This window comes from Littorina saxatilis, linkage group LG1, assembly GCF_037325665.1.
Source record: "Littorina saxatilis isolate snail1 linkage group LG1, US_GU_Lsax_2.0, whole genome shotgun sequence".
NCBI lineage: Eukaryota > Metazoa > Mollusca > Gastropoda > Littorinimorpha > Littorinidae > Littorina > Littorina saxatilis.
In genome coordinates this window covers 3,976,616-4,003,186 of record NC_090245.1, presented here as the reverse complement: position 1 = coordinate 4,003,186, position 26,571 = coordinate 3,976,616, and the positions used below count along the sequence as shown (strand labels likewise).

General features: G+C 39.7%; 2 protein-coding genes across 6 annotated transcripts in view; one reads left to right on the top strand and one right to left on the bottom strand.

The window, feature by feature from the left end:
- LOC138959637 (calmodulin-like) overlaps positions 1-5,107 on the top strand; it is a 76,681-nt gene extending 71,574 nt beyond the window's left edge. The window contains exons 5-6 of the mRNA XM_070331230.1: positions 3,927-3,983; positions 4,311-5,107. Coding sequence (XP_070187331.1) covers positions 3,927-3,983; positions 4,311-4,360 — 107 coding nt within the window. The 3' untranslated portion in view covers positions 4,361-5,107. The remainder of the gene's footprint in view (positions 1-3,926; positions 3,984-4,310) is intronic.
- Positions 5,108-5,363: 256 nt separating this feature from the next.
- Positions 5,364-26,428, bottom strand: LOC138959606 (vesicle-associated membrane protein/synaptobrevin-binding protein-like). Of its 5 annotated transcripts, none has more exons than XM_070331166.1 (7): positions 26,263-26,428; positions 18,192-18,344; positions 17,598-17,704; positions 14,599-14,676; positions 14,190-14,261; positions 8,669-8,785; positions 5,364-8,404 (listed from the first exon to the last, which is right to left on the bottom strand). In XM_070331166.1, exons 1-7 carry the CDS (start codon positions 26,324-26,326, stop codon positions 8,228-8,230), a joined length of 768 nt encoding a protein of 255 aa, XP_070187267.1. In that variant the 5' UTR covers positions 26,327-26,428; the 3' UTR covers positions 5,364-8,227. The 5 variants fall into 5 exon arrangements, with proteins under 5 accessions (XP_070187267.1, XP_070187273.1, XP_070187282.1 ...); XM_070331172.1 differs by having other exon boundaries at positions 8,669-8,770; XM_070331181.1 differs by having other exon boundaries at positions 14,223-14,261.
- Between the last annotated feature and the right edge of the window lie 143 nt (positions 26,429-26,571).

Sequence of the window (26,571 nt, the reverse complement as noted above, 5' to 3'; positions counted from 1 at the left end):
CAAAAAGTGAAGATTTGGCCAAATCTTTTTTGTTTGGCCAAATCTTTTTTTGGCCAAATCTTTTTGTGGCAGAAGTTTGGCCAAATCTCCCGTTTTAGCTAACATAAACAGTTTTGGCCAAAACTTTTACATAGAAAGTTTTGGCCCAAAAAAAGTTATAGCCAAATCTATTTTATTTGGCCAAATGTGTGGGTTGTTTTGGCCAAATCTTTGTCTTTTTTGGCCAAAACTGGCGGTTTTTGCCAAAAAAAGTGAATATTGTCCACCAGCGCCAAGCATAGATGTAACTAGCTGAAGCTGTAGGTGTGTTATGTACTGTTACAGTAGGGGGAGGGGGGGGGGGTGAACATACTGCTGTTTTTGTAGCTGTTGGTGTGTTTTGCACACAGGGGGGGGGGGGGGGGATTGGGGTTGTATACTGCTGTATCTGTAGCTCTAGGTGTGTTTTGCGCTCTACACGAGGGAAGGGGGTGGAGTGTTGTATGTTTGGTACTGTTACAGTGGTGGCAGCGGGGGGAGGGGGATGTACATAATTCTGAATCTGTAGCTGTAAATGAGTTTTGTACTGTTACAGTGGTGGGGGGGGGGGGGGGGGTTGGGGGTTGTACATACTGCTGTAGCTGTAGGTGTGTTTTGCACTGTTACTAAGGGGGAGAGGAGGTGTACATACTGCTGTAGCTGTAGCTGTAAGTAATTTTTGCACTGTTACACTTGGGGGGTTGTATATACTGCTGAATCTGTTGCTGTAGGTGTGTTTTATACTGTAATACTGAGGGGGGGGGGGGTGTATACGGCTGTATCTGTAGCTGTAGGTGTGTTTTGTACTGTTACAGTGAGGGCGGTACGCGGTAGGGGCGGGGGGTTCTACATACTGCTGTATCTCTAGCTGGTGATTTGTTTTGCACTGTTACACTGGGGGGGGGGGGGGGGTGTACACACTGCTGTATCTGTAGGTTTGTTTGCAACTGTAACACTGGGGGGAGGGGGGGTTATACTGCTGTAGCTGTAGCTGTAAGTGAATTTTGCACTGTTACACTTGGGGGGGGGGGGGGGGGTGGTGGTGGTACATACTGCTGTATCGGTAGCTGCACCCAGCCAGCAAGACATTAGCGGCCGATAGTCGGCCGAACACCCTTCAAAAAGTCGGGCAGGTGACGTCAAAAGATACGACGCGGGTGTTGGCCCGACTAACTTTTGCAAAGAGGCAACGAGGCGGCCGACAGGCGGCCGAACACCTGTACTATGGCGGCACGCATCCGGTCCGATGTTAATCGGCCCGATGGCTTGTTGGACCTGCGGCCCGACACCTTATGCCAACATCGTCCCGATGTCTTCCCGCTGAAATCGATATCTTCCCGATGTCGGCATAAGGTGTCGGACCGCAGGTCAAACAAGTCATCGGGCCGATTAACATCGGACCGGATGCGTGCCGCCATAGTGCAGGTGTTCGGCCGCCTATCGGCCGCATCGTTGCCTCTTTGCAAAAGTTAGTCGGGCCAACACCCGCGTCGTATGTTTTGACGTCACCGGCCCGACTTTTTGAAGGGTGTTCGGCCGATTATCGGCCGCTAATGTCTTGCTGGCTGGGAAGGGGCGGCGTCTGTGGTAGGGGTTGTTGGCTGCTACGAGAGGTGGGAGTGCTGCTTGTAGGTATGGGGGGGTCTTGTCGTGAGTAATTTTATGGAACATTGTTAGTTTATGACGGTTACGCCTTTCAGATAATGATTGGAGTCCAGATTCTCCGTAAAGCTTAAAGTGACTGGTTCCGCGGACAGCTCCGATGATTGTTCGTATTGCATCTAGGTTTAACTGTTCGAGTTCATCTGTTAGGGTTTTGCTACAATTGTCCCATATTATGTCGCAATAATCAAAGTGTGGTAGAATGAAGGATTTATACATAATTTCCAATGATTTTCGGCTCAGTCTATATTTGTATGTACGCAAGCAAGCTACGAGAGTTCTGCACTTTGCAACAAGAGATTTTATATGTTCATCCCATTTACAGTTGTTTTGTATTATTATTCCTAAGTGTTTGTGATTTTGGGAACTTTCAAGGATGGTATTGCCAAAGTTTAGATCTGCGATATCAGGGGTTCTTTGTGTACAAAAGTTCACCAATTCAGTTTTTGCATGGTTAAATGCTACCTTCCATGTTTCTGCCCAATTTACAATTTTTTCAAGGTCTGAGTTTAAAATTTCGGCACGGATGTTGTGATTGGCTAAAGACAAGTACATGCTAGTGTCGTCAGCAAAAAGCTTAATCGTAGATTCTATATCACGTACAATGTCGTTTACATAAATTAGGAAGAGCAAGGGTCCAAGCACTGAACCTTGAGGAACTCCCGCTACTACTGGAAGATAAGTTGATTTACTGCCTTTTAATACAACTGCTTGCTTTCGATCTGTTAGATAGTCTGTAAACCAGTTTAATAATGGCCCATTAATTCCAGCGGCTTCGAGTTTATGCAATAAGCCCCGGTGCCAAACTCTATCGAATGCTTTGGATATATCAAAGAAGATTGCTTGGGTAGTTATTCTATTATCGAGTGATTTGCATATGTCATTGTATATTGTAAGAAGCTGGTAAACAGTTGAGTCTCCAGGGATGAAACCGGACTGCGACTCTGTAATGATATTGTTTTGTGTTAAGTAGTCAAAGACATGAATTTGTATACATTTCTCTAGTGTTTTGCCAACACAGCTTAGGAGGGAGATTGGACGATAATTACTACATGTATCTTTGTTCCCCTTTTTATGAACTGGTGAAACGTGGGCTATTTTCCAAACTGACGGAAAAAGTCCTTCATGTAAAGACCGATTAAACAGTGCAGTTAGGCTGTCACAAATCACTTCGCAGCTCTCAATTAAAATTCGATTGTGGATTTCGTCTGGACCGACTGCTTTTGTTTTGTCTAGTTTGTTAATCGTATTTTTAACTTCTTCGACTGAAAGTGTGAGATTGTTTATTCTGCAAGGAAGCCTTGGTACTTCAGGAATGTCTGACATATCGTCTTCGACAATGGACTGTTGGATAAAGAAGTCGTTGAACAAGTTTGCTTTTTCTAGGTTAGTATAGTAGGTTGTTCCTTGTACCTGAGAGAACATCAAGCATTGAAATTAACCAGCCTCCTTGTACCTGAGAGAACATCAAGCATTGAAATTAACAAGCGACTGTCATCCTAAGACGTCTTAAGAATTTCTACTTAAGTCAGGGTTTAGTTGCAGCAGTTCTGCAGATCTCATGTCTGTCTTGCAGAACATCACAGAAGATTGTATAGAGCTGAAAGAGCTGAAAGAGAGTGGTTTCACTGTGAATGTACCGTGTTGGGAAAGGACAAGGAGCGGGGTAGGGATAGAGACCCAGGCATGGTACGTAGAAAGAGAAAAGGGAGCTAAAGGGGTCTTTTAAGGTCTTTCTCAAGTCAGGCTGTGGCTACATCACCCCTTCAGACTCGTCTTGCAGAACATCAGAGATCGAGGACATCACAGAGCAAGAGACAGTTCAGTGTCCTTGTTAGAAAAATGAGAGAGATGGGTAGGGGCTTTATGTGCAGACTCAGATACGGTATCCATGCCCCACCCCCGTGTCACCACAGTGGCACGTAAAAGACCTCGGTCATTCTGCCATAAGTGCAGGTGGCTGATTACACCTAAACACGCATGCACCGGTGTATCTCATCTAAAGTCGGGGTTACACCCGGCAACATGCCCCTATAGTTTCACTGTGAGGGCGTAAAATAACATAATCATCATGAGACCGATGGGAGTGAGGGGGTCAAAGATGGACACTCAGTGAGCAAACGTCAAGGAAATTGCATTCGCACGCTGTCATTGGGTCTTATTGCTTCTATCATTCGTCTCATTTCATAGACACCGAGTTGAAGAGTTGAACGATGATAAGTTGAATTGGTTTCTTGTGTTTCCAGTTGACGAGATGATTGCTGAAGTGGACATCGATGGTGACGGCAGGATTGACTTTGAAGGTCAGTGCTGGATATGTTTCATTGCCAGCTGTGTGTGTGTCGCAGCATGCACTTGTGTATGAGTAAGACCTGGTGTTATGGTCCTTCAACTCAATTAGCTTTAAAAGAAATAGGAGCATCTTGTTTTTGAGTGTGTGTGTGTGTGTGTGTGTGTGTGTGTGTTCGTGCATGCGAGTGAGTGAGTTGGTCTGAGTTTATGAAAATGTAATTGCGTTTAAACCCGTACACATCACAAGTTCTACATTTTACACACAGTATTTCAGGTTGTAAATCAGGTTGCAAATGACCCCATAAGACTTAACCGATTTCAACTTCGATCTGTTTCAGAATTCATCGCCTGTATGAGATCAGACTCGGAGGAAGAGGAGAAGTCTTGAATCCAAAAGCACATTCCTGACAGGGACCAGTTTATCTTTGAACCGTTTTGAATTTACAAGAAAAAACATTCTTGTGATGTTCTTTATTCTGCTTTCTTTCATGTGGAAGTACCCCCCTCTTTGCACCTATCACTGTTAAATAATTGTGACTTTTGTTTTTAGCACACATAGTGCGTACAGTATTTGCTTTATCTTCAAATCTCCCTCTGCTTTCTTCTGCTTTAATCACTTGTACAGGAGCTCCAGATGACCACACACTTTTGAAGGGACAGAAGAACATAGATTTTTGGAAACGTGTTCCGGTATATAATTCTATCTTCTTTTTTGCAAATGTGGACGGGCAGTTTTAAACAAGCCTCGTCGTTCACAGACTTTGTCACTTAGTTTATATTCTAATTTATAAGCATTTTCATTTGGTTTGTTTGCGAGGGTGAATTTGAATGATTGATGAGGTCTCATTTGTTTATACATTGTGTTCAATTGCTACCAAATATAGGAGCTACAGTAAGCCCATACACTCACTAATTGTGTTGCCATTATGTTGATTTTCTCTGTGATATGAGTTTGGGACTTTGGTTTGTTTCTGTGTCACTGTGGTCACTTTGTCATGCATGTCTTTGACCCAAGAGTTGCGAGAAATAAATGATTCAGTAATTATGTAGCATTGAATTTCACATGGCATTTGTGCAAGTGGAATTTTTCATCAGTTATTGTGGGTAATAAATGTCTTTTTCCAACACTATCAAATTATAGTTTTGAGTTGCTCAATGCTATTACTCTTGAGTGTGTGTGTGTCTGTGTGCGCACAGTCTGCTTTGTTGTGAAAGTAGAGACGACATCTCACACAAAGTGGACATGCATTCAATCGATCATTTCAAAGACCATCTAGCAGAAACATCACAACGGAGAGAAAACAGAAGAAAACAAATGGTCAACTTTATGTCTCGCAATCTAAACAAAAACACTAAAGAAACAATATCCACAACAGAACAGCGAGAAAACAATAGTTTCGCACCATTTTATTACATTTCTCAATCACAAGTTTGTATAACCACGCATCTACGTTCAGAAGTCTAGACAGGGTATAGTCTGCCGCAGTGCCAGCAAGCTTAGTGTGGAACTGACTGGACTTGACAGGACAACCCACCTGTTCAACTCAACTCACGCTCATTCAACCAGAAGTAAGCTACTCAAAACTCAAAATTAATTAGCAAGCAGAAAAACGAGGAAGGAAGAAAGAGGCAACTGAAAACTGATGTCACTTCTTTTTCTTGGACTATGCATAGAAATCACCCATCTCCTACAACTGAAAACTGATGTCACTTCTTTTTCTTGGACTATGCATAGAGAGCACCCATCTCCTACAACTGAAAACTGATGTCACTTCTTTTTCTTGGACTATGCATAGAGAGCACCCATCTCCTACAACTGAAAACTGATGTCATTTCTTTTTCTTGGACTATGCATAGAGAGCACCCATCTCCTACAATTCCAAAGCTGTTGAGAAACACAAATCAAACACAGGGTGTAACACAAACAACTAGCTCTCTCTCGCGCGCATCATTCGAGCGCACAGTGCAACAAAGTGATTCCTGGTATAAAGGGGAGAGAATACCGCCATGTGTAACCATGGCTCCACACCAGTGAACGGAAAGTGGAAATGGAAAGTGGAAATGCTCGGAGCAAAGGAACATGCACAGAATCACCAGAATATTGCACATGAACGCAGTCGTAGTACATGCTATGCCAAAATCAGGTTTTCCACAGTATGCCTGCTTGCATGCGTTTTGCTGGGTACAGCAAAGTCATGGCAGACAGGTACAAAGTGAATTGAAATCATTACACGTAAAAGCATGTTGGAAAAAGGAGTAAAGACCCAAGCTCTCACATTCATTCACTCTACATTACATAAACATGCGTCCCCAAAACTTGGACAACAGCTGCAAATGACATCTTGTTTAAAGACATCACTCGAGCAGCTTTTTAGTGACCAATAATTTGTACAAGAAAAAAAAACAGTGCCGAGAATTTTTCATTTTTACATCACCGACCAAGCAACAACTGGAACTCTTGGTGCAGAAGAGGGAACGTGCTAAGAGGAACAAAAAAATTGAAAACTTTTTTGCATGTTCACTTTGGGGTGTGACAAGTTTTCTTCCAATATATAAATACACAGACTGTACAAATCTATACAATCATGACAATAGTGTTCTATCATGATCAAACATTAACTAAGACTGCTTGCGAGAGACAAGGAGAGAGCTTCGAGGATGTTGCCACAGATACTGCCAAAGGTAAAAAAAATTTTTTATTATTAACCTACAGTTACAGCTCAAAAATTTAGCAAGAGTAACACAGGGAACAAATGCTCAAACACAAATAAATGAATACACAAATAGATAAATAAAAGCTGTTTTCGAACTAGCTTGTGCAAAAAAAGGTTCACTTGAATTTGCTGTCATTACAAGTCCACGCTAGCATACTCTTGTATATGAAATAGGAAATAAATCAAATTAAAGAAATCTAGCGAGTTTGGGTAGCGAAGGTTAGCAATATAAAAGTTACAAACTAGGATAAACAAAAACAAAAAAGAAGTTAATGCCAGAATTGATATCAATAAAAATTCTTCACAACTTTCACTGCAGGCAGGGTGTACATTTTGTCTTAACAAAGCCTGGATAGTTATTTATATTAACACATAAAAAAGACAAGAACAGGCACTACACAAAACCATACATAATCAAAGCTGTTCATCTGTACATACACATATGTAAGAAAACAAACTGCAGAACAACACAATAAGAAATCAGAAACAGCTCCAACGAAGCTAAGGTAGGTGACACAGTGGAAAATCACACTCCACTCATGCTTACGTAAACTGACATTACATGCCTATATGTTCAGTCCAACTTGTCCTACACCGTAGAGACGCCTCGCAAGCCACCATCTGGTAAAACATTACATGCCTAGATGTTCAGTCCAACTTGTCCTACAGCGTAGAGACGCCTCGCAAGCCACCATCTGGTAAAACACTCGGTGCCCCACAGTCTGCTTTACCAGTTCTTGCCCCCAAAAAACATTTCCGATTTTGCCAGCATTGTTGTTGTAGCTCCCTGCCCCTCAAGCCCCGCCCCCTTCCTCAAGCCCCGCCCCCTTCCTCAAACACCATGTTCCAAGTTTTCCTGGATAATCACCAGACTTCAACAAAACAACTTATATAACTTGTATTATGACTGTGTGCGTACTGTAAGTTGATTTTTACCCACATGGAAAGTCTTCAAAAGTGATCGAGTAGTAAGCAGCTCATCTCTCTCCGAAATCTTTAATGTCCCCCAAGCACAAAAAGTAGGTCGTTTATAAATTCCTCTCCCAAATCACACTGTTTTAACAGACAGTGAAACATGACTACTAGCAGTTTAGTGCCTCTGCATGTGGCGGTCTTAGAGCCAACTACAAAACAAACACAGAGCAAAGACCAAAACAGACCAAAGATCACACAGACCAAAGATCACCCAGATCATGGACTTTGTACCTTTATTATAGCTTCTTCATTCAAAACTCTGCTCGTCTTCCTTGTTTCTAAGTATACATTAAAATACACATGCAGCAAAGAGAGTGAATTATTAAAAACAACCTGCAACTTTTCTTGTGTTTACTTTGGTAATGGACTACCACAAAGCAGCGAAGGCGTAATCCACAAATTTATACTCATGACGCGAAACACTTCTTATTTGATCATTTTTTCAAATTTTCTTACATTTCACTTTTATTTTTGTCTTTCCGTGATCCAACTCTTTGCTGTGCAATTTACATTCAGAGAGTAAAAGAAAATGAGAAGGGGGAAATCAAGCGCTCCGGAAGAAGTTCTCAAAGAATGAATTTGCCGATGAGAAGCCCGATGATGACGGCAGCAATGATGTAGATGACCGGGGGGAAGGCGCTTGCCGTCTGCGATGCCATGGCGCCGGAGCCTTGCTGGGAGAAGGAGGGGGTGGAGGAGACCGTGTCCGACATGGCCACCTTTCTCAGCCGCGCTCCCTCGTCCTGTCAACAGTCAACAACTAGTCATGAAAAGATGCTTCATGCGTCACTTTGCTACATCGAACAAATACTCAGCAGAGCAGCGGTATAAAATGTATTCCTATTCGGATGGCGTGGTCATTTACGACCCATACTTTTTACGTTGAATCCTACTATACTTTAAAAGTATGGGTTGTACACGACCCACATCATCCGGACTGTGTCGGACTGCGTAGTCAAAAGCGTAATCTGATTAACAACATCATCATTAGCATCAATCAAACTGACCTTCAGCTGGTTGTTCTCTGACCGCAACGAGTTGACCTCTGACTGTAACCTCCTGACCTCGTCCAGCATCTTCCTGTCATCGCCACCGGTAACTGCACTTGGCTGAAAGTACACATCCTATCAAAGTCACTCAATTAGTATAAGTCCCTCGCAAAGACCTATACTGCTCTGAAGCTCATTGAAAATGAAGGATTTTTTTTTTTTTAAATAAACAAATCTGTCAAAAGCAAAACTAACAAAAAGACATGACCAGCAAACCAGGATCCCAAGCTGACTTTACCTTTGTGACTCACTGGTCCAAAAAAAAAGTCCAAAAATCCAAGCAATGGCTAATATTTACAAGCAAGTGGCTCTGAACGAGCCAAAAAATGTATACACCTGGACTTCCACACCAATATTACGTCTACAACTAGTACCTCTTGCCTTCCATGATAATGATTAATCATCATGAACTAAAGAAAAGAGATCAGAGATGATAGTGATTAATCATCATGAACTAAATAACAAGTCGCGTAAGTAGAGGTTACATGCCGAGTTTCAGTGATTATTAAAAATAATGGTCGAAGTTGGCGGATCATGAAAAATGCAAGCTTCAGCGAGCTTTTTCATGACCGCGAACTGAGACCATTATTTCTAATAATCACTGAGACGAGGTGTGTAACCTCTTTATTCCTCCTTTCTTCAGTTATTCAAAGAAAACAGGAGTTTTTGTGCGAAAGTTTGATCGAATCCGAATCACTCAACCAGTCAACCTGCGCAGGCGATCGATTAATGCGCGGCTGTATAGTTCCGTGCAAATCATTCCATTCTGTTAACACTTCTTGTCAGTTTCCCTGTTTTAGACTAAAATCAAGTACACAGATATGCTGTTATTCTGCTGTGGCGGTAAAGGCAGATATTGTGTGTTCTGTTTATGTTTTAGTATCGCTTAGGATAATGTTCTTTCGTCAAATGGGACTAGCAGACGAACTTTTGCACCCGTGTTCCAACGTTAATTACTGTATGAAGTTCAGTTTTCTGGGGAAAATAGTGTATGAAACCGCTTTATGTTGTTTAAATTGATGAGATGTGTGCATTTGGTTGCGTGTGATCTGTTTATAAAATGAAATATTGTTGAAAACTGACCGTCGGATTGCAGTCAGTGTTGTCGAAGAAACTGCGTTAAAAGAAGGGGAACTACTCTTGTCGGCTAGAGTATGAGTTACTTGCCTTGGGAATTTGCTTGTGATGAACGGTTTGTGCACGGCAGATCTAGATTCAGAAAACAACCTAACTCATGGATTTTATATGGAGATTCATGTGTTCAGGCCTGTAGTTGTTAATTTAAATGCGGTATGTTTGTATTGTTTGCTCCAGAGATGTATATTTCGTACGTATAGAGCGTTCGGAACTTTTCAGTCGCAAAAGTAGTACCAAAACAGAACAGCTTCTCAACCCATTGCACTATCGAGGATTCAGGCTGTTGCTGGCTCGTTATTTGTTTGGTTGCTGGATCATTATCGAAAAATAACTAGCTCTACAAGTTTACAGAGGTAAAGAAGCAGAGGTGGGAATAAGGCGAAATAACTACATTCAGTCAAGCTGTGGAACTCACAGAATGAAACTAAAAGGAGTCCGCCGCTAGTGCAAAAGGCAGTGAAAGTAACGAGCCTGTTTGGCGCGGTAGCGGTTGCGCTGTGCTTCATAGCACGCTTTACTGTACCTCTCTTCGTTTTAACTTTCTGAGCGTGTTTTTTATCCAAACATATCATATCTATATGTTTTTGGAATCAGGAACCAACAAGGAATAAGATGAAATAGTTTTTAAAACGAATTCGGAAATTTAATTTTAATCATAATTGTTATATTTTTAATTTTCAGAGCTTGTTTTTAATCCGAATACAACATATTTATATGTTTTTGGAATCAGAACATGATGAACAATAAAATAAAAGTAATTTTGGATCGTTTTATAAAAAAATAATTTTAATTACAATTTTCAGATTTTTAATGACCAAAGTCATTAATTATTTTTTAAGCCACCAAGCTGAAATGCAATACCGAAGTCAGGCCTTCGTCAAAGATTGCTTGGCCAAAATTTCAATCAATTTGATTGAAAAATGAGGGTGTGACAGTGCCGCCTCAACTTTTACAAAAAGCCGGATATGACGTCATCAAAGACATTTATCGAAAAAAAGAAAAAAAACGTCGGGGGATATCATTCCCAGGAACTCTCATGTAAAATTTCATAAAGATCGGTCCAGTAGTTTACTCTGAATCGCTCTACACACACACACACACGCACAGACAGACACACACATACACCACGACCCTCGTCTCGATTCCCCCTCTATGTTAAAACATTTAGTCAAAACTTGACTAAATGTAAAAAGAGATCAGAGATCAGAAGGGGTCCAAAGAATTCAAACAAAACCAACAAAATATACAGGGGTACCACTACCAGGGGTAAAAACTCTTCAAACAAAACCAACAAAATAAACAGGGGTACCACTACCAGGTTTTTTTTGTTTGTTTGTTTGCTTAACGCCCAGCCGACCACGAAATCAGGGCGGTGCTGCTTTGACATATAACGTGCGCCACACACAAGACAGAAGTCGCAGCACAGGCTTCATGTCTCACCCAGTCACATTATTCTGACACCGGACCAACCAGTCCTAGCACTAACCCCATAATGCCAGACGCCAGGCGGAGCAGCCACTAGATTGCCAATTTTAAAGTCTTAGGTATGACCCGGCCGGGGTTCAAACCCACGACCTCCCGATCACGGGGCGGACGCCTTACCTACCAGGGGTAAAAACTCTTTAAAGAAAACCAACAAAATATACAGGGGTACCACTACCAGGGGTAAAAACTCTTCAAACAAAACCAACAAAATATACAGGGGTACCACTACCAGGGGTAAAAACTCTTTAAAGAAAACCAACAAAATATACATGGGTACCACTACCAGGGGTAAAAACTCTTCAAACAAAACCAACAAAATATACAGGGGTACCACTACCAGGGGTAAAAACTCTTCAAACAAAACCACAGCATATAAATATTTCAGCTTTTACAGCAAACGTCAGAAAAAGAGTGGATACAACTGAGGGAAGCTAAGGGGTGCAGAAAGCCATGGAACTGAAAGACAAGGATACAGATGAAGCAGTCTATCACAAAAGCAAGAGAAGGTGTGCAGTGCCAGTAGCTACAATGTACCTATCAAGTCATGTGACTAAGCTTGGTCTGACTGCTACAAACATTATGACAAAACCAAGCAAATGTTACTGCTGTACTAACAACTTTTACAACAACACTGCAGTAGTACTATTTAACTCTTTGCTTTTATGGGGGGCTTTTAAACAAAATCTTAATCAAATTTCACCTTCAAGGAACTGAAAAGAAGTAAGATTTGGCTTCCACTCTGTACAAAGCAGTCTGCATTTAATTCTTATCAATGGGCATACCAGGAACAAGCTACACCTCAACTGAAGGATGCTAGTTTTTAACAGATTTACCACAGTTTAAAATTAATAAACGAATACTGGTATCTAAGATGCTTGATAAATTTATATGATCAGTAAATCCTTTACCCTAAAATAAAGTAGAGCAGAACAAAAACAAATACAATGCCCACACCAACAACAACAGCGTCAGGAACAGCCACAAATTGCAGACAAAATCGTAACTGCTTAAAACTACACACGCACAAAATAAACAAATGCATGGCGTGATAGCAACTTCAACAATAAGCGCACAATTTTAAGCAAAAATATACAGCAAATCAAAACAAAACACACTTCAATTCAAAGCAAACAAACTCTGCAGAAAAAGTGTTCAATACGCTAAAAATATGCTTGCTCAAGGCTGGATGACCCTTTTTTTGTTCAATGCTGGTCCATCAAACAGAAAACTTTGTCGGTTTGAATAATGGGTTATTTCCATTGTACAGTACAGCAGTCACAGTATCGGTGCAACTAGCCTCAGAATATATTGCTTCTGTAAATAACCAAGGACTTCAACTACAGCAGTCTTGTCGAATACTGAACAACTTGTCGAATACTGAACAAGGACAAGCATTTAAAAGTATTAAACTACAATCACAATATTTTCACTGTGACCACATTGGTTGTGCTATATCATACCATACCCTCACAGTCACATAGATCAGGTTCACTGGTACCTTTCAGTATTCATTCAATAGAAAACTGATACTGACAGAGGATTATTAATCAGCTACAAACACGGCTTGTGTTCTTCATCAGATAGAATTCCATAGAAAGAAAGTGGGAGTTGTTGAGGTTTTTTTTCGCAGAAACAGCGTTTTATGAAACTCTTATAAAAGAATTATGTTTCAATGGAGATGACCGAAGTCTTTTTTTTTTTTAAAGGCACAGTAAGCCTCCCGTAAACCATCACAGATACGGTCAGGCTTTTACACACAGTAAAAACTCCCTTTCATTTAAACACTCACCGATTGAGAACATCCTAGGTGCCCTCCGTAAAGAGCGAACAATTTTCAAAGAATTTATTTTTGCGTGGTTTATCTTACCCCTGAGCCATCGTGAACCCATGTGATCCAGTTTCCCTTTTTCACAATGTAGTCGTCAGTTAGTCATTTGAATGCGACTCGATGTGAGCTTATCTACAATAGCACGTTTTTATGCACGAAACAAAAGGCTGTGGTTCACAAGAACTCTAGCGATGGCTTTTGACTGTTGAGAGGAATGGCGATATGCATAAACCGTCGTCTGCTACGACCCTTGCGTGACCCTTCTTCCGGGCTTTTCTTTTTTCAAACTTTCACAACTTCGAATTGTACTGATCTTGTCTTGATGAAAAAAGAATTCTTTTATGATTAAAGAATGTTTGTGTAACAAGCTGTCAATTTATTATTTTGATTTTAAAAGTTAGGTCTAGCGCAAAAACGCACCACGGTCCAAAAACATTCTGATAATCATCGATCCACGGCTATGGCCAGTTTACATCGATAGAATGAGACCCGAAGGGCAGTAACTCATTTTTGACCTGAGTTCAGGATGGGTCCAAAAAGTGTTCGAGACAATCTGCAAAATTAATTCTTCAAAAATTGCTCGCTCTTTACGTAGGGCACCTGGGATGTTCCCGTTTGGTGAGCGTTCAAATGAAAGGGTGTTTGTACTGTGTGTAAAAGCCTGACAGTATCTGTGATGGTTTACGGGAGGCTTACTGTCCGGGCGTGATTTCCGGTATTGAATATTCTTAACAGCCGTCCAGCACCAAAACGAGGCGCCATTGTTGTAGAGGACCAAGTCCACAAAAATAAATTTTTTGAAAATTTCTCACGCTCCACAGAAAGCAGCCAGGATGTTCCCGTTCGGTGAGCGTTCAAATGGAAGTATGCTTGTACTGTATGTAGACGCTCGGGGAGCTCTGTGATGGTTTACGGGAGGCTTACTGTGCCTTTAAAGTAGTAAAACTCAGATGTTAATTCTCCATCACAAAATGTCACAGTATGGTCATCCAACCCTGAGACTGGAGAAAGAGAAAAAGCATGCAATACCTTTAGAGGGGAAACGGGTTCTGTCTTTACTACCTTTGCTGTCTCTTCCAGCATGCTTTCTTGTACGGGCGCCTGCAACCAACCAAAACCTTGTTAACCTGACCAGGACACTCAAAAAGGTCACAACAACAAAAATCAGTGCTTAAAAATTCACAGGAAAAACAAAGGGACAGTGGATAATCGCTGAACCAAACAAAGGAACAATAAAAAAGAAAAGTTAAAAGAAAAAAGCCAGACAGAAGCTGCAGTTAAAAACACAATGCAAGGGACAACACTCATCAAAAGAGGAGGCAAATTCAGAGACTTTCCTATCACAAAAAGGACCTATATGCTAATTTTATGGCCTTAAAGCTACATTTCCTTGGAGACTGAATTTGATAAAAACAAAAATGTTTTTAAAAAACCTTACCTGTGATGCATGATCTGGCATTTCAAAGACACATTTCAGCTTGGTGTCCATCAAACTCTCTGGCGGTGCATCCTTCCACTGAAACAGGAAGAAAATTCAATCAAAATGATTTCAAAGATTCTGCACTGGATAAGGTAATCACAAACAAACTTGATCAAGAGCACCTTACGCTTTATAAAACCACAAAAAGCATCTGAACTGACATCAGACATGTGGAGACTCCCGTTTTGAAAAAGAAGTACTTATCCAATACTGAACACACTCTGAAAACAGGTTCTAGTTCTCTTTAAAAACCCATACAGTCAACCCTACAATTTGTTTTTCAATTAAGTTAATAACTGGAAAGCCTCATATCCTATCTCTTTTTCTCAATTTCTATCATAACTTGCCATGGTTTTCTTTCTTTATATGATCCCATGATAACATTAACACAAGAAGAGCAAACGCTCGATCGAGTCACTTTCGCAGTTCTGAATATTATATGAGGCATCAGATGGACAGGAAGAAATTGCTATTCACAACACAATGAGTCACGTTCACATAAAATTTGAGCCCGGTCACTTTTATAGTTTCCGAGAAAAGCCCAACGTTAAGTTGTGTGTTGCCGAACAGAAAAGGCTAGTTATCTCCCTTGTTTTTCTGATAACGTTCGTAAAAGGCTACAGATGTAAATACTTTGATGTAAAGAATAATCCTACAAAGTTTCAATCACATCCGATGAACTTTGTCAAAGATATAAAATGTCTAATTTTTCCTTTGACGCTGACCTGTGACCTTGAAAAAGGTCAAAGGTCAACGAAACCATCGTTAAAGTGTAGAGGTCATTGGAGGTCACGACTAAACAAAATATGAGCCCGATCGCTTTGATAGTTTCCGAGAAAAGTCCAACGTTAAGGTGGTGTCTACGGACGGCCGGCCGGCGGACAGACTAACACTGACCGATTACATAGAGTCACTTTTTCTCAAGTGACTCAAAAACTATTGCAAACTTCAGTGCAAATTAAACCAAGAAAACTAAGTTATATTGTATAAGAAAATGTTAAAACACATATACACACACACACACACACACACAAAAGAAAGCTGAACTGATAAAAAAAACCAGAATATAGCTACAAAAACTCTTGCAAATTAGAACTTCCTTCAGTCTCAGGCAGTTAATGTTTGAGAAGTCTGACTTTAATACTTCTTTTATCATTACTTTGTGTTAACAACATCCACACCTTTATTTTGATTATTCAATGCACTGATGAATCACAACTTGAAATGAAAAATCTCACCCCCTCAAAAAAGCAGGAAACTAAGCTGCCAACTTAATACAAACTTTGTTTGTTTGTTTGCTTAACGCCCAGCCAACCACGAAGGGCCATATCAGGGCGGTGCTGCTTTGACATATAACGTGCGCCACACACAAGAGCAGCACAGGCTTCATGTCTCACCCAGTCACATTATTCTGACACCAAACCAATCAGTCCTAGCACTAACCCCATAATGCCAGACGCCAGGCGGAGCAGACACTAGATTGCCAATTTTAAAGTCTTAGGTATGACCTGGCCGGGGTTCGAACCAACGATCACGAGGCGGACGCCTTACCACTAGGCCAACCGTGCCGGTCCTTAATACGTCTTCTTCTTCTTCAGCGTTCCAGAATTTTCTGGTGACGTGTGAGCTTGTTTGCCCATTTGGGTTCCCCACACTATACTCTGAGAGCATAGTCAGCTTCACTCCGCTTTCGTTGAGTAGGCATGCTGGGTATTTCCGTGTTTCCATAACCCACCGATCTCCGACATGGATTACAGGATCTTTTCCGTGCGCACTTTGTCTTGTGCTTGTGTGTACACACGAAGGGGGTTAAGACACTAGCAGGTCTGCACATAAGTTGACCTGGGAGATCGGAAAAATCTCCACTCTTAACCCACCAGGCGGCAGCGACCGGGATTCGAACTCACGACCTCCCGATTAGGAGGCCGACGTCTTACCACCACGCCACTGCGCCCGTCGGTCCTTAATACAAACTGATCAAGAGCCTACCAGACCGTAATAGTAATCAGTACACACAACCCCTCTCGGCCTCTGCGTAACACTGGCTTCAAAACTTTCACACAATCAGCATGCCGCCCCCCTTCTCCTCTTTCTTCTCTTTCTCTCTTCTTGTTTTTGTGTTCAAATAAACACACCATCATCATTATTTTACAATGGGCACCAAGTTTTACACTTAATAAAAAAATTACAAAAATTGCTCAAGGATGCTGCTAAACAAACATGTACAATTATAAAATCATAATTGTCTGCCTTTTTTTTTTCAACTTCAAGTTTACTTTCTTTCTTTCTTTATTTGGTGTTCGTTTTCAACCACGAAGGTTATATCGCGACGGGGAAAGGGGGAAGATGGGATAGAGCCACTTGTCAATTGTTTCTTGTTCACAAAAGCACTAATCAAAAATTTGCTCCAGGGGCTTGCAACATAGTACAATATATTACCTTACTGGGAGAATGCAAGTTTCCAGTACAAAGGACTTAACATTTCTTACATACTGCTTGACTAAAATCTTTACAAAAATTGACTATATTATATACAAGAAACACTTAACAAGGGTAAAAGGAGAAACAGAATCCGTTAGTCGCCTCTTACGACATGCTGGGGAGCATCGGGTAAATTCTTCCTCGTCCCAACCAATATGGGACTCCCCCTAACCCGCGGGGGGCTTCAAGTTTACAACCAACTGACTTTTTCATCTCTTTCTGTCCTATCCGTTTTTAAAAGAATTCGTTCAATCATTTCTTCCTGTCCTTTCCCTTTTTAAAAGAATTCGTTCAATAAAACAAATAAACTTCACAAATACAGCTTGGCAAATCCTGCATGATTGTCCATCAACTTCCCCTTTTAAGTTGACTGCTGTGTTACACAGAGGAAGCGTCAGTTGAAAGGAAGCAAAGCGCAAGGCCAGCCTGGTCCCACAATCTATCCCCTCCTTACTGAACCTTTAAAAGAGACTAACCAACTGGTCTTGATTGTCTATTCGCCCATCCGGAGCAAACATGGACTGCACCATGAACTTGTGTTTGTTTTTCTCACTGGGGTCATACTCAAACGGCTGAAGCATCACTGAAAACACAACAATAACCATCAATCACTGAATCAGTAAAACACACATCAAAAGCATTTAAAAAAGTGGGAAACGGTTAATATGACAATTAACATGATCCACGAACAGGAGGTATAAAGCCTAAGAAAGTGTTCCAATCAGTCATTTCTACAGGCACAGAAGTGTATCACTACTTGTCAGTTTAGAAGTTCTCAGCCTCTCCTTTTGAAATTTGGTAAGTATTTTGGAGGATGGGTGTTGAACAAAAGGAGTGTCATACCAATACATTATTCTTTTTTTAAAAGCTTCTATAACTCATTCTGATGTACATTGTGATGCAAAAAGTGTATTTTCATGGCACATTCAAGTGTGTTAGTGTTGGCGTTACTGTTTTTCAGCCCAACAGCTTAACTATAATTCTTTAATGCTCATCTTCTCAACATCAACACTGCATCTAAATCCTTTCCCATCCCTTCTCAGTTCTGACCCATGGCACAATGAGCGCACCTGCCACTGTGACGGAGCCGTCTGACTCCAAGACACCGCTGTTTGGTCGCACGCAGTAGCGCTTGGGGGCCGTGGTCTTGACTTTGAAACATATTCTCTTTTCTGTGGGGTTGAAGAGCTTCAGTTCTGCTGTCACCACATCTATGAAAGGACCTGAAAGAAAAAGAGATCATCAAGTAAGGCACCCATACAGCCTACTCTAATTAAAAAAATCTTTCTCTGGAAAACTCTGCTCCATTTCTGTGAAAAAGTATTAAAGTGTGTCACTCTGATGATAATGTTATCTATATGGTTCATTAAAAATTAGGCCAGAATAACTGCGTGACAAGAGACTAGGACAAACTGTGACAATAGACATGCAACGTCACAACAATCTTTCTTTATTTGGTGTTTAACGTCGTTTTCAACCACGAAGGTTATATCGCGAGGAGGAAAGGGGGGAGATGTGATAGAGCCACTTGTCAATTGTTTCTTGTTCACAAAAGCACTAATCAAAAATTTGCTCCAGGGGCTTGCAACGTAGTATAATGTATTACCTTACTGGGAGAATGCAAGTTTCCAGTACAAAGGACTTAACATTTCTTACATACTGCTTGACTAAAATCTTTACAAAAATTGACTATATTCTATTCAAGAAACAAGGGTAAAAAGAGAAACAGAATCCGTTAGTCGCCTCTTACGACATGCTGGGGAGCATCGGGTAAATTCTTCCCCCCCTTTTTTTTAATCGTTTGTCCAGTATTTAATTTAATTCTCTATTTTTGTATGAACTCAAATGTTCAGTGTTCTTAGTATTGTCTTGTTAGGCTAAGTTCTATTTAATCAGAGTATGTTTGCGTGTGCTTATACCTAGTGATATTGTAAAGTGCATAGTGCTTATAGTTATGTGCTATAGAAATCTCCTTAATAAATAAATAAATAAATAACCCGCGGGGGGGTAACGTCACAACAATGACACAATGCTCAGTAACATAACACTAACAGTAACAGGCCAACAATTCACACTGTTCCTTTGAGGATAACTGCAGTACCCCTTTCAACAAAACTTCTGGCTGCTACAAGTTACAACACAGTAAATTACAGAGTACCTTCCACAGTTCCAGGAACACAGCTATCAATTAATGTCACTTAAGTCTTTATGGAAAAAACCGGTTAAATGTGTGCTGCAAATCCACTTACAAAGGTCCATGTGTGTAACCACACACCATGATGCCCCCCCCCCCCCCCTTTACAGGCTTTGAATTAGAACTGTTAACTATTGCGTGGTTGTGTTTGGAACCTGACAATCTTTAGGTTCACTACTCACAACTAATTTTAGCACAAGCACCTGCGCACGAGAAAGGTGTGTTCAATTTACAGCCAAAGCTATAAACAGACAGTACAGATCAACATGTTGCCATGGCTCTGTTAATGTGATGAGTCATGAGCATTGCACTATAGACGGGAAGTACACCAATTTAATCAGTGCTATCACCTATTGTTTGCTGGTAACATTCCAAGCCCCATCCAACATTTGAAATAACATTTAACAGGGAAAGGATAGAATAAAACAAATAGAAATGAAAGGGTTATGAATATGTCTTCTGTCACTGAAACACACATGTATGTCTATGCTAATGAGCAAATGTGATGCATCCGCTTGGCCCAGTATGAAAACAGCCAGAAAACATTATGTGCCACCTGTCAAAAGCAGTGGAGTGGAAGACAAGGAGCGAGACTGAGATCCAGTGAGATACACGTAGTACTGCCCATACACACCTTCACCAAAAAGCCCCATCCATCATTTGCTGAACATTTATTCAACTTATTGTCCCTCTGCCTTGGATGACAAATGACTGGTGATGACAATAATTGATGGCTCAATGTAGAGCAGTCTCCCAATGACAATGGTATCCAGCATGCATTATTGTGTGTCCACACTATGTGACTATGAAAGGAGTGGCCATGGTTTTCACAGCAACAATACACTGTGTGTCACTGAGTGTACTACCACTCTTAATTTTGTTTCCTTTTCACCAACTATTGTGGTTAAGGAACATTTGGTCATGACTTCTCACTTTCCCTCAGGTGGACACTGACAGCAGGACTTACTATTTTGATGAGCTCCTTTTCTTCTTAAACCATACTGTCACACTCACAACATACAACTCTTGTCAAGCTTATATGGGCTGATACCATTTCCAACACCAATTGATTGATTCAGTAGAAACTGTTGAGAAGAGAGGTTGTAGGGTTTTCCAAGAATGCCTACACCAAACCAGCAAAGTGGATACAGTAAAACCTGCGAGCAAAGGACGCTCTTGGGGAGCCTTGCCACTGTCCTTTGTAGCAAGGTGTCCTTTCTTATGAATATGAATGCGCTAACATTTTTTTGGAGAAAAAAAAACCAACAGCCAAATGAATTACATGATTGTTTGTTAGTGGTACATGTAGTTTTATTGTATATGGCCTTAAGTCTGAAATGGTGTCCACAGCTGAAATAGCTGTGCAACCTTGGTTCTAACCTGATTTGTACATCAAAGAAAAATAAAATCCTTGTAAAGATTAATGAGACTTGTAAAAAAAAGTATGAAGTACACACCTAGAGAAACATTGTGTGCTCAGTTGTTGTTTTTAATGAAAATGTCGCCATTATCTGAAGTCAGCAGCACTACATTTTGGCCATTTTTTGTGACATGACCTTACAGCATATTGAAACATGGTCTACTCTGTCATATTTATGGGACAGAATGTCATGAATGACTTTTCACTGAGCCAGTAAAACTCAAATGTACCTTTGACAAAGCAAAGTTTTTGAATTTTGTCAGTGAGCCTGCAGAAAATGGGGAGACAAAATTTCACAGAAAGTTCATAACTATTTCCGTAAGACTTCATTTTTGTTCACTGATCAGCTCTAAATAATAATTAAAGATTGAAACCTGATATATTTTTGTAAAAAAGTATTTTACAGTATGTTTTGCAGAGGTATAAAACATAAAAAGGGTTGTTTGACTTGTTTTTGCATGTTCAAAAGTAGTTTGAAGTTTACGTGCAGATTTTCTTGTGAAAAAAGAGTTATGAACTTTCCAACCTTTTGCCTTATAAAAAGAGTAAATTGACTGGTTGGGGAACACTTAGCTTTGTAATGCATTTGGATCCACTAGCAGCAGTCACACTGAAAGTTTGCATCAAGTTCATTCATTGGTGTTTGAGTAATTGAGAAATAAAAAATTCTTGTGAGAAAGTTATGAACTTTCCTACTATCTCCACTGAGAGTGTTTTTTGTCCTTAAATGCTAGCCATGAAAGTTAAGGTTGTAGTGGAACAGCAATTTTGCATATAAAAGTACATTAGATTTAGATACGAAGCAATTTTTGTCACTTAAGTCAAGCAGTATGCTTTAGTTAGCCATTTTCTCTGTGTCTTGCGCACTATTTTTATGTGAGAGTTACTAACTCATGTCAAAACCCAAAATATATGTAAAATGACTATTTTCAGTTTCCAAATTACACTGTACCATGATTTTCATCACAAAAAGAATCTACTGGCTGCTGACTGTTTCTTTCTGAAGTACTTAGCCGTTTTGTCATGAAGTTCATAACTTCACATAACTCAAGCTCATTTTTCAAGGGCGTGTTTAAAATAATGCCTTGTTAATAGCAAAAGAGTACATTTGACTTTATCTGGACATTTTGTAAGAAGTTTTCTGAACATCAACCCTCAAAATTACATTTTGATAATTCCAGCATGAATCTGGGTTGACTGCACGGTGTACATAACTTCACATCAACTGACCCTCAGCCCCACGGTGTGAAGTTATGAACACATGCCATGAGTATGATTTATACACAATAATTAATTTACTACACTAAATCACTACCTCAAATGATGTGCTGCTCTTCTCCAGAGTAGGCTGTTACAGTTTGATGTCATTTTTATTTTAATTTACCAGCAGATTTTAGTACGTAGCTTTTCAGTTAAATAAATGATGTGAAGTTATGAACACACAGTCAGCTGACATAAACACTAACTAAATAATGATTTCGGTAACAGTTTTCATGACTGAGTTTGGTTAAGTAAATCATTAAGTTGTTTAGAATTATTTGCAAGAGACTTTAGTTAGTTATTTTAGTATAAATGTGTGATTGATGTGAAGTTATGAACTTTCACAAGTTTCAAACAATTTGTTTTATTTTGGCAATTAAAATCTGATTTTGTAATATAAGTGCAGCTTTAGCCTATACTATAACTCTGTGTTCTCAGTTTGTCATTGTTTTGCAAATATATTATACAGTAACTGTACTACAGACCAACATAACAAAAATTCTTGTGAAGTTATGCGCACGCTCACATTTTATGATTTTTGTTATCGTTTGTTTTCACAAATGTTTTACTTTTATTACTTAGTTGTATGTTGATTACAAAGAGTAGCTGGAGAGAAAATAAGATGACATATGCACTTTCTTACTTTGGTTTGAATTAGCCATAGTTTGTGATGTCACGGTGTGAAGTTATGAACTCCTAGGACATTCTAAAAAAACTTTCAGTTTCTGCCAACTCTTTGAGTCAGACAAACATTTTGGTGTATTGAAATCCTTTTGATGGTACTTTTCAAGCACATTTTGCACAAAAACAGCAAAATTGTAGATTTAATGATAACTTATGCCAGTATTTGCTGTGAAAAAATTGTCACAATATTAATTTCTATAAATAATACAGATAACCAAAAAATTTTCTCCACACTTCATCTTCAAAAATTACCTTCATGTTCCAGCTCACCTTTTTCAGATTAAAAAACAAAACAAATTGTTTCCTGCCTGTATAAATTAAATTTATTATACCAATAAAAGTAAATTATGTGAAGTTATGAACTTCCCATTAATGGAGTTCACATCTGCATCATGCGTGGCCAAAACAAGTTTAACTTGCTTGAAATGCAAAGTAATTTGCTGTAGCAATTTGCTCAGATGTCTAAAACAGACCCAATACATGTAGCAACAATGATTTAACAAGTCTAAATTTTGTGACGGTGTGAAGTTATGAACTCCTGCAAACTTTTAAACCTGAATCTGTGAAGTGATCAAACATGAGTTTTCTTAAATCATAGCTGTTCCTTGCGTATTTATGCTCTAAAATACATCTCTATTTTCAAAACAAAGAAAATGTTCATTTTTAAAATTGATTTTGTATGTCACAAAAATGGACACCTATTCTGACTTTGGGCCATATGTATGCATGTTTATATATAAATGTAAATAGAGTGTCTATGCATGTTTAGTTCTTTCATTATCTTTCATTACATGTAATAAAAATGAAAACCAAAACTTGATGTTCAGAAAAACAATTGTTAATAAAAATTCCAAACTGTGCATTAGTCATGCAGAAAGTGACAAAGAGAAAAAGTTCAAGGATAGTCTGCAACATGTATGTACAAAACCACAATCAGTAAGTTTATCACTGGGGTTTGCGGAAAAAGTCACAGAGATAGAGAGAGAGAGGTGCAATCGGTTTCTTACGACCCGAAGCAATGGGCCATTCACGGGAAGATTCTTTGATCGAGCTGTTGAAAACCACTCGAAGAGTTCTTCGTTCAACTTATCATAGGTTTGTTTTTCTTCTCTTAACACATGTTGCCGTCGATCTGGCACCGGATTCCCACTGACTGAGAATTTGTGTTCGATCAGCTTTTATGTTGGAAATTTGAGTTTTTCCGCAATTCAGCTCATCAGCAACTTTTCGAACGGACAGCCCCTTGTCCAATTTCTTTATGACATCGACTCTCTCTTCTAAAGTCAAAATTTTTCGTTTTGGCATGATGAGACGAAGACGAAGGATGAGACAAAGATGCATCACGGTACAGAAAGTAGAAACCCGTTTTTGGGCTCACGTAAGTGTAGCCTATGCGATGATAAACTTTGTCTGTCTGTGCGTGCGTGCGTATGTATGTGTGTATGTCTGTGGTAGAAACTTTAACATTTCCGAGTCTATGGATTACGTCAGTCTCGGTCAAAAGTGTTCGACGTGTGTGATAGAAACTATTTGAAGACGTCACATTATGACGTAAGAGGGTTAGACGTCACGCAAAGGAATTACTGAAAGTCTCGGTCATTGTTATTGTGAGCGGGCCGAGACTTCTTGGCAGATCCAGGGTCTCGCTTTCTTGCATAGTTTCACCTATGCTTACTGTGTGTGTGTGTGTGTGTGTGTGTGTGTGTGTGTGTGTGTGTGTGTGTGTATGTGTGACGGAGTGATTGAGTTTGTGTTACTGTTTGTCGATTTCTTACGTGAGCCTTGAAGGCTTTGCCTCTTGTTTGTTTGTGAGTTCACGTGATCACGGCATCGACCAATGAGCGTGCACCACACAAAAATCAACTTCTTTCAAGTGCTGTCATTGGCTTACAAAATAAGCTTCTCGCGCGTTCACATCGCCAGCGAGATTGTATTTGCAGAACCAAGATGGCGGACCAGCGTCTGCTAAAAGCTGTCTGCTTCAAGGGTTTGTCCGTTGTTGACAAGTAACGAACCCAATCGGGACCAAAAAAGGGTGTCCGCGTCCGCGCCTTTGAGGTGTTCGCTCTTTTAAGGTGTTTTTGAGTGTAAAATACATCCGTCCTCACTTGAATTGTCCGTTATGCTAAGGTGTCCGCCGAAATAAGGGTCCGCTAGATGCAGGTTTTACTGTAGTTCCCTCAAAGGAAGTGCTCCCTTCTTAGTCTTACAGAATTACAAAAGACACAGCTAACGACTTCTTAAAGCATCAGGACACTTGCAAAAGAACGCCACCATTAGTTTATACGCTTCAGAATCTCTCTTGTAAGTGTAATTTAAACCTCCACCTTTTTACTAGCCTACCAACCAAAAAACTCTTATCTCCCTTCTGACTTTCTGTAAACCTTCAATCTCCTATCTTCCTGAGGCAGCTCCCCAATTTAAAAAAAATTATTAGAAACTTTGACACCTTTTCCTATTTTTTGGGTACATGTGTACTTTTATTATTTTTAACCAATTTACAAATTGAAATCACACATATATGTTGAAGTTTGTTCCACACTAAAATCTATTTTTATAAAGTATATACTTTAGTAAAAGATTTAAGACACAGGGAAAAAGAAAAAAACTAACACCGACTAACAGAAAACAAAGAACAAAAATGTAATAAGTGTAACGATGCTGAAATGTAAAATATTGTTAAAAATTTTGTTCATTCAAAAATGTAAAGCAAGCTGTTGACATTGACAAAAAGCATTTTCAAGAGACAGCTGGCCTATTGGTTAGTCACTTAGTGACCAGTTCTCTGATCCCCAGATCAAAACAATGAGACAAACGTATTTCAATTATTCAAAGCCTTTCTTGGAGTTGGGTTAAGTTCAAAAACGTACATCTGCAAAATCGTTTGTGGTCATTTAGTGCCCGTTTCATCTTTGTTTACACAGCATGTACTATTAGTATTACCAGACAGCCGATTCAACAACAATTTACAGAACTATGAGAATAAATAAACTCCTATTTATAGTATGCATTACTAGCAATAGTACTAAGTTAACGATGAGCACTGTCAAGAGACTCAAATGTCATTGTGATGTACAACTTCACCACAACCCATGCAAACCTTTAATCTACAGTACAGTTACAACACAGCTGTTGTCACATGACTGCCTAACAAAACCAATACATACATACGTACAAGTACCATAAATGCATAAACTGTAGATTTCTATCAAAACTGATTACCCCCCTGACAGCATGACATGAAAGTGTAATTCATTGAACAAATATACTTCAGTTCTAGTTCCACAATCGACCGTACCTTTCATCAAGAGCAACCGGTCAAACTGTGGTACAGCCAAACGGCTCAACATTCATATCAAAAAGTAAACAAGCCTTTCAAAGGATTTGTGATCACTAATTATGGTTCAATGTTACTATTTGGTGGGATTCTTAGCTGATAACACAAAAGCTTTCAGGGAAACGCAAAACTAGACTACTGTAACTCGTGAGAGGAGGGTTCAATGATTCGGACGAATGTCTGGGTTGGTCAAGGTACGAAGTGATCGTGCAACGAACGCTATACTTTACGGGCCATAAGGCTTACCTTTGAAACGCAGTTCATTCGATGGCTCCAGAACTAAAGCCTGCTCTGCTGTTGCCTTTGCCATTTTTTATCAGAAGAAGTGTCTGTGGCAATAAATTAGGTGGATAATTTCATGAATTTCAGCATCTGTTCTGACACTCTATCGAAGGACTGCGCATGCGCGATTCATTAGGGCAAAAGTAAAACGTCATCGATTAGTGAAGAAACGATATAATATTATCGCTTTTGAAACATTTCGTACTGAATTAGGTAATTTATGTTAGTGAGTATAATACTCCCAAGTATGCATTATTTTATATAATTTATAAT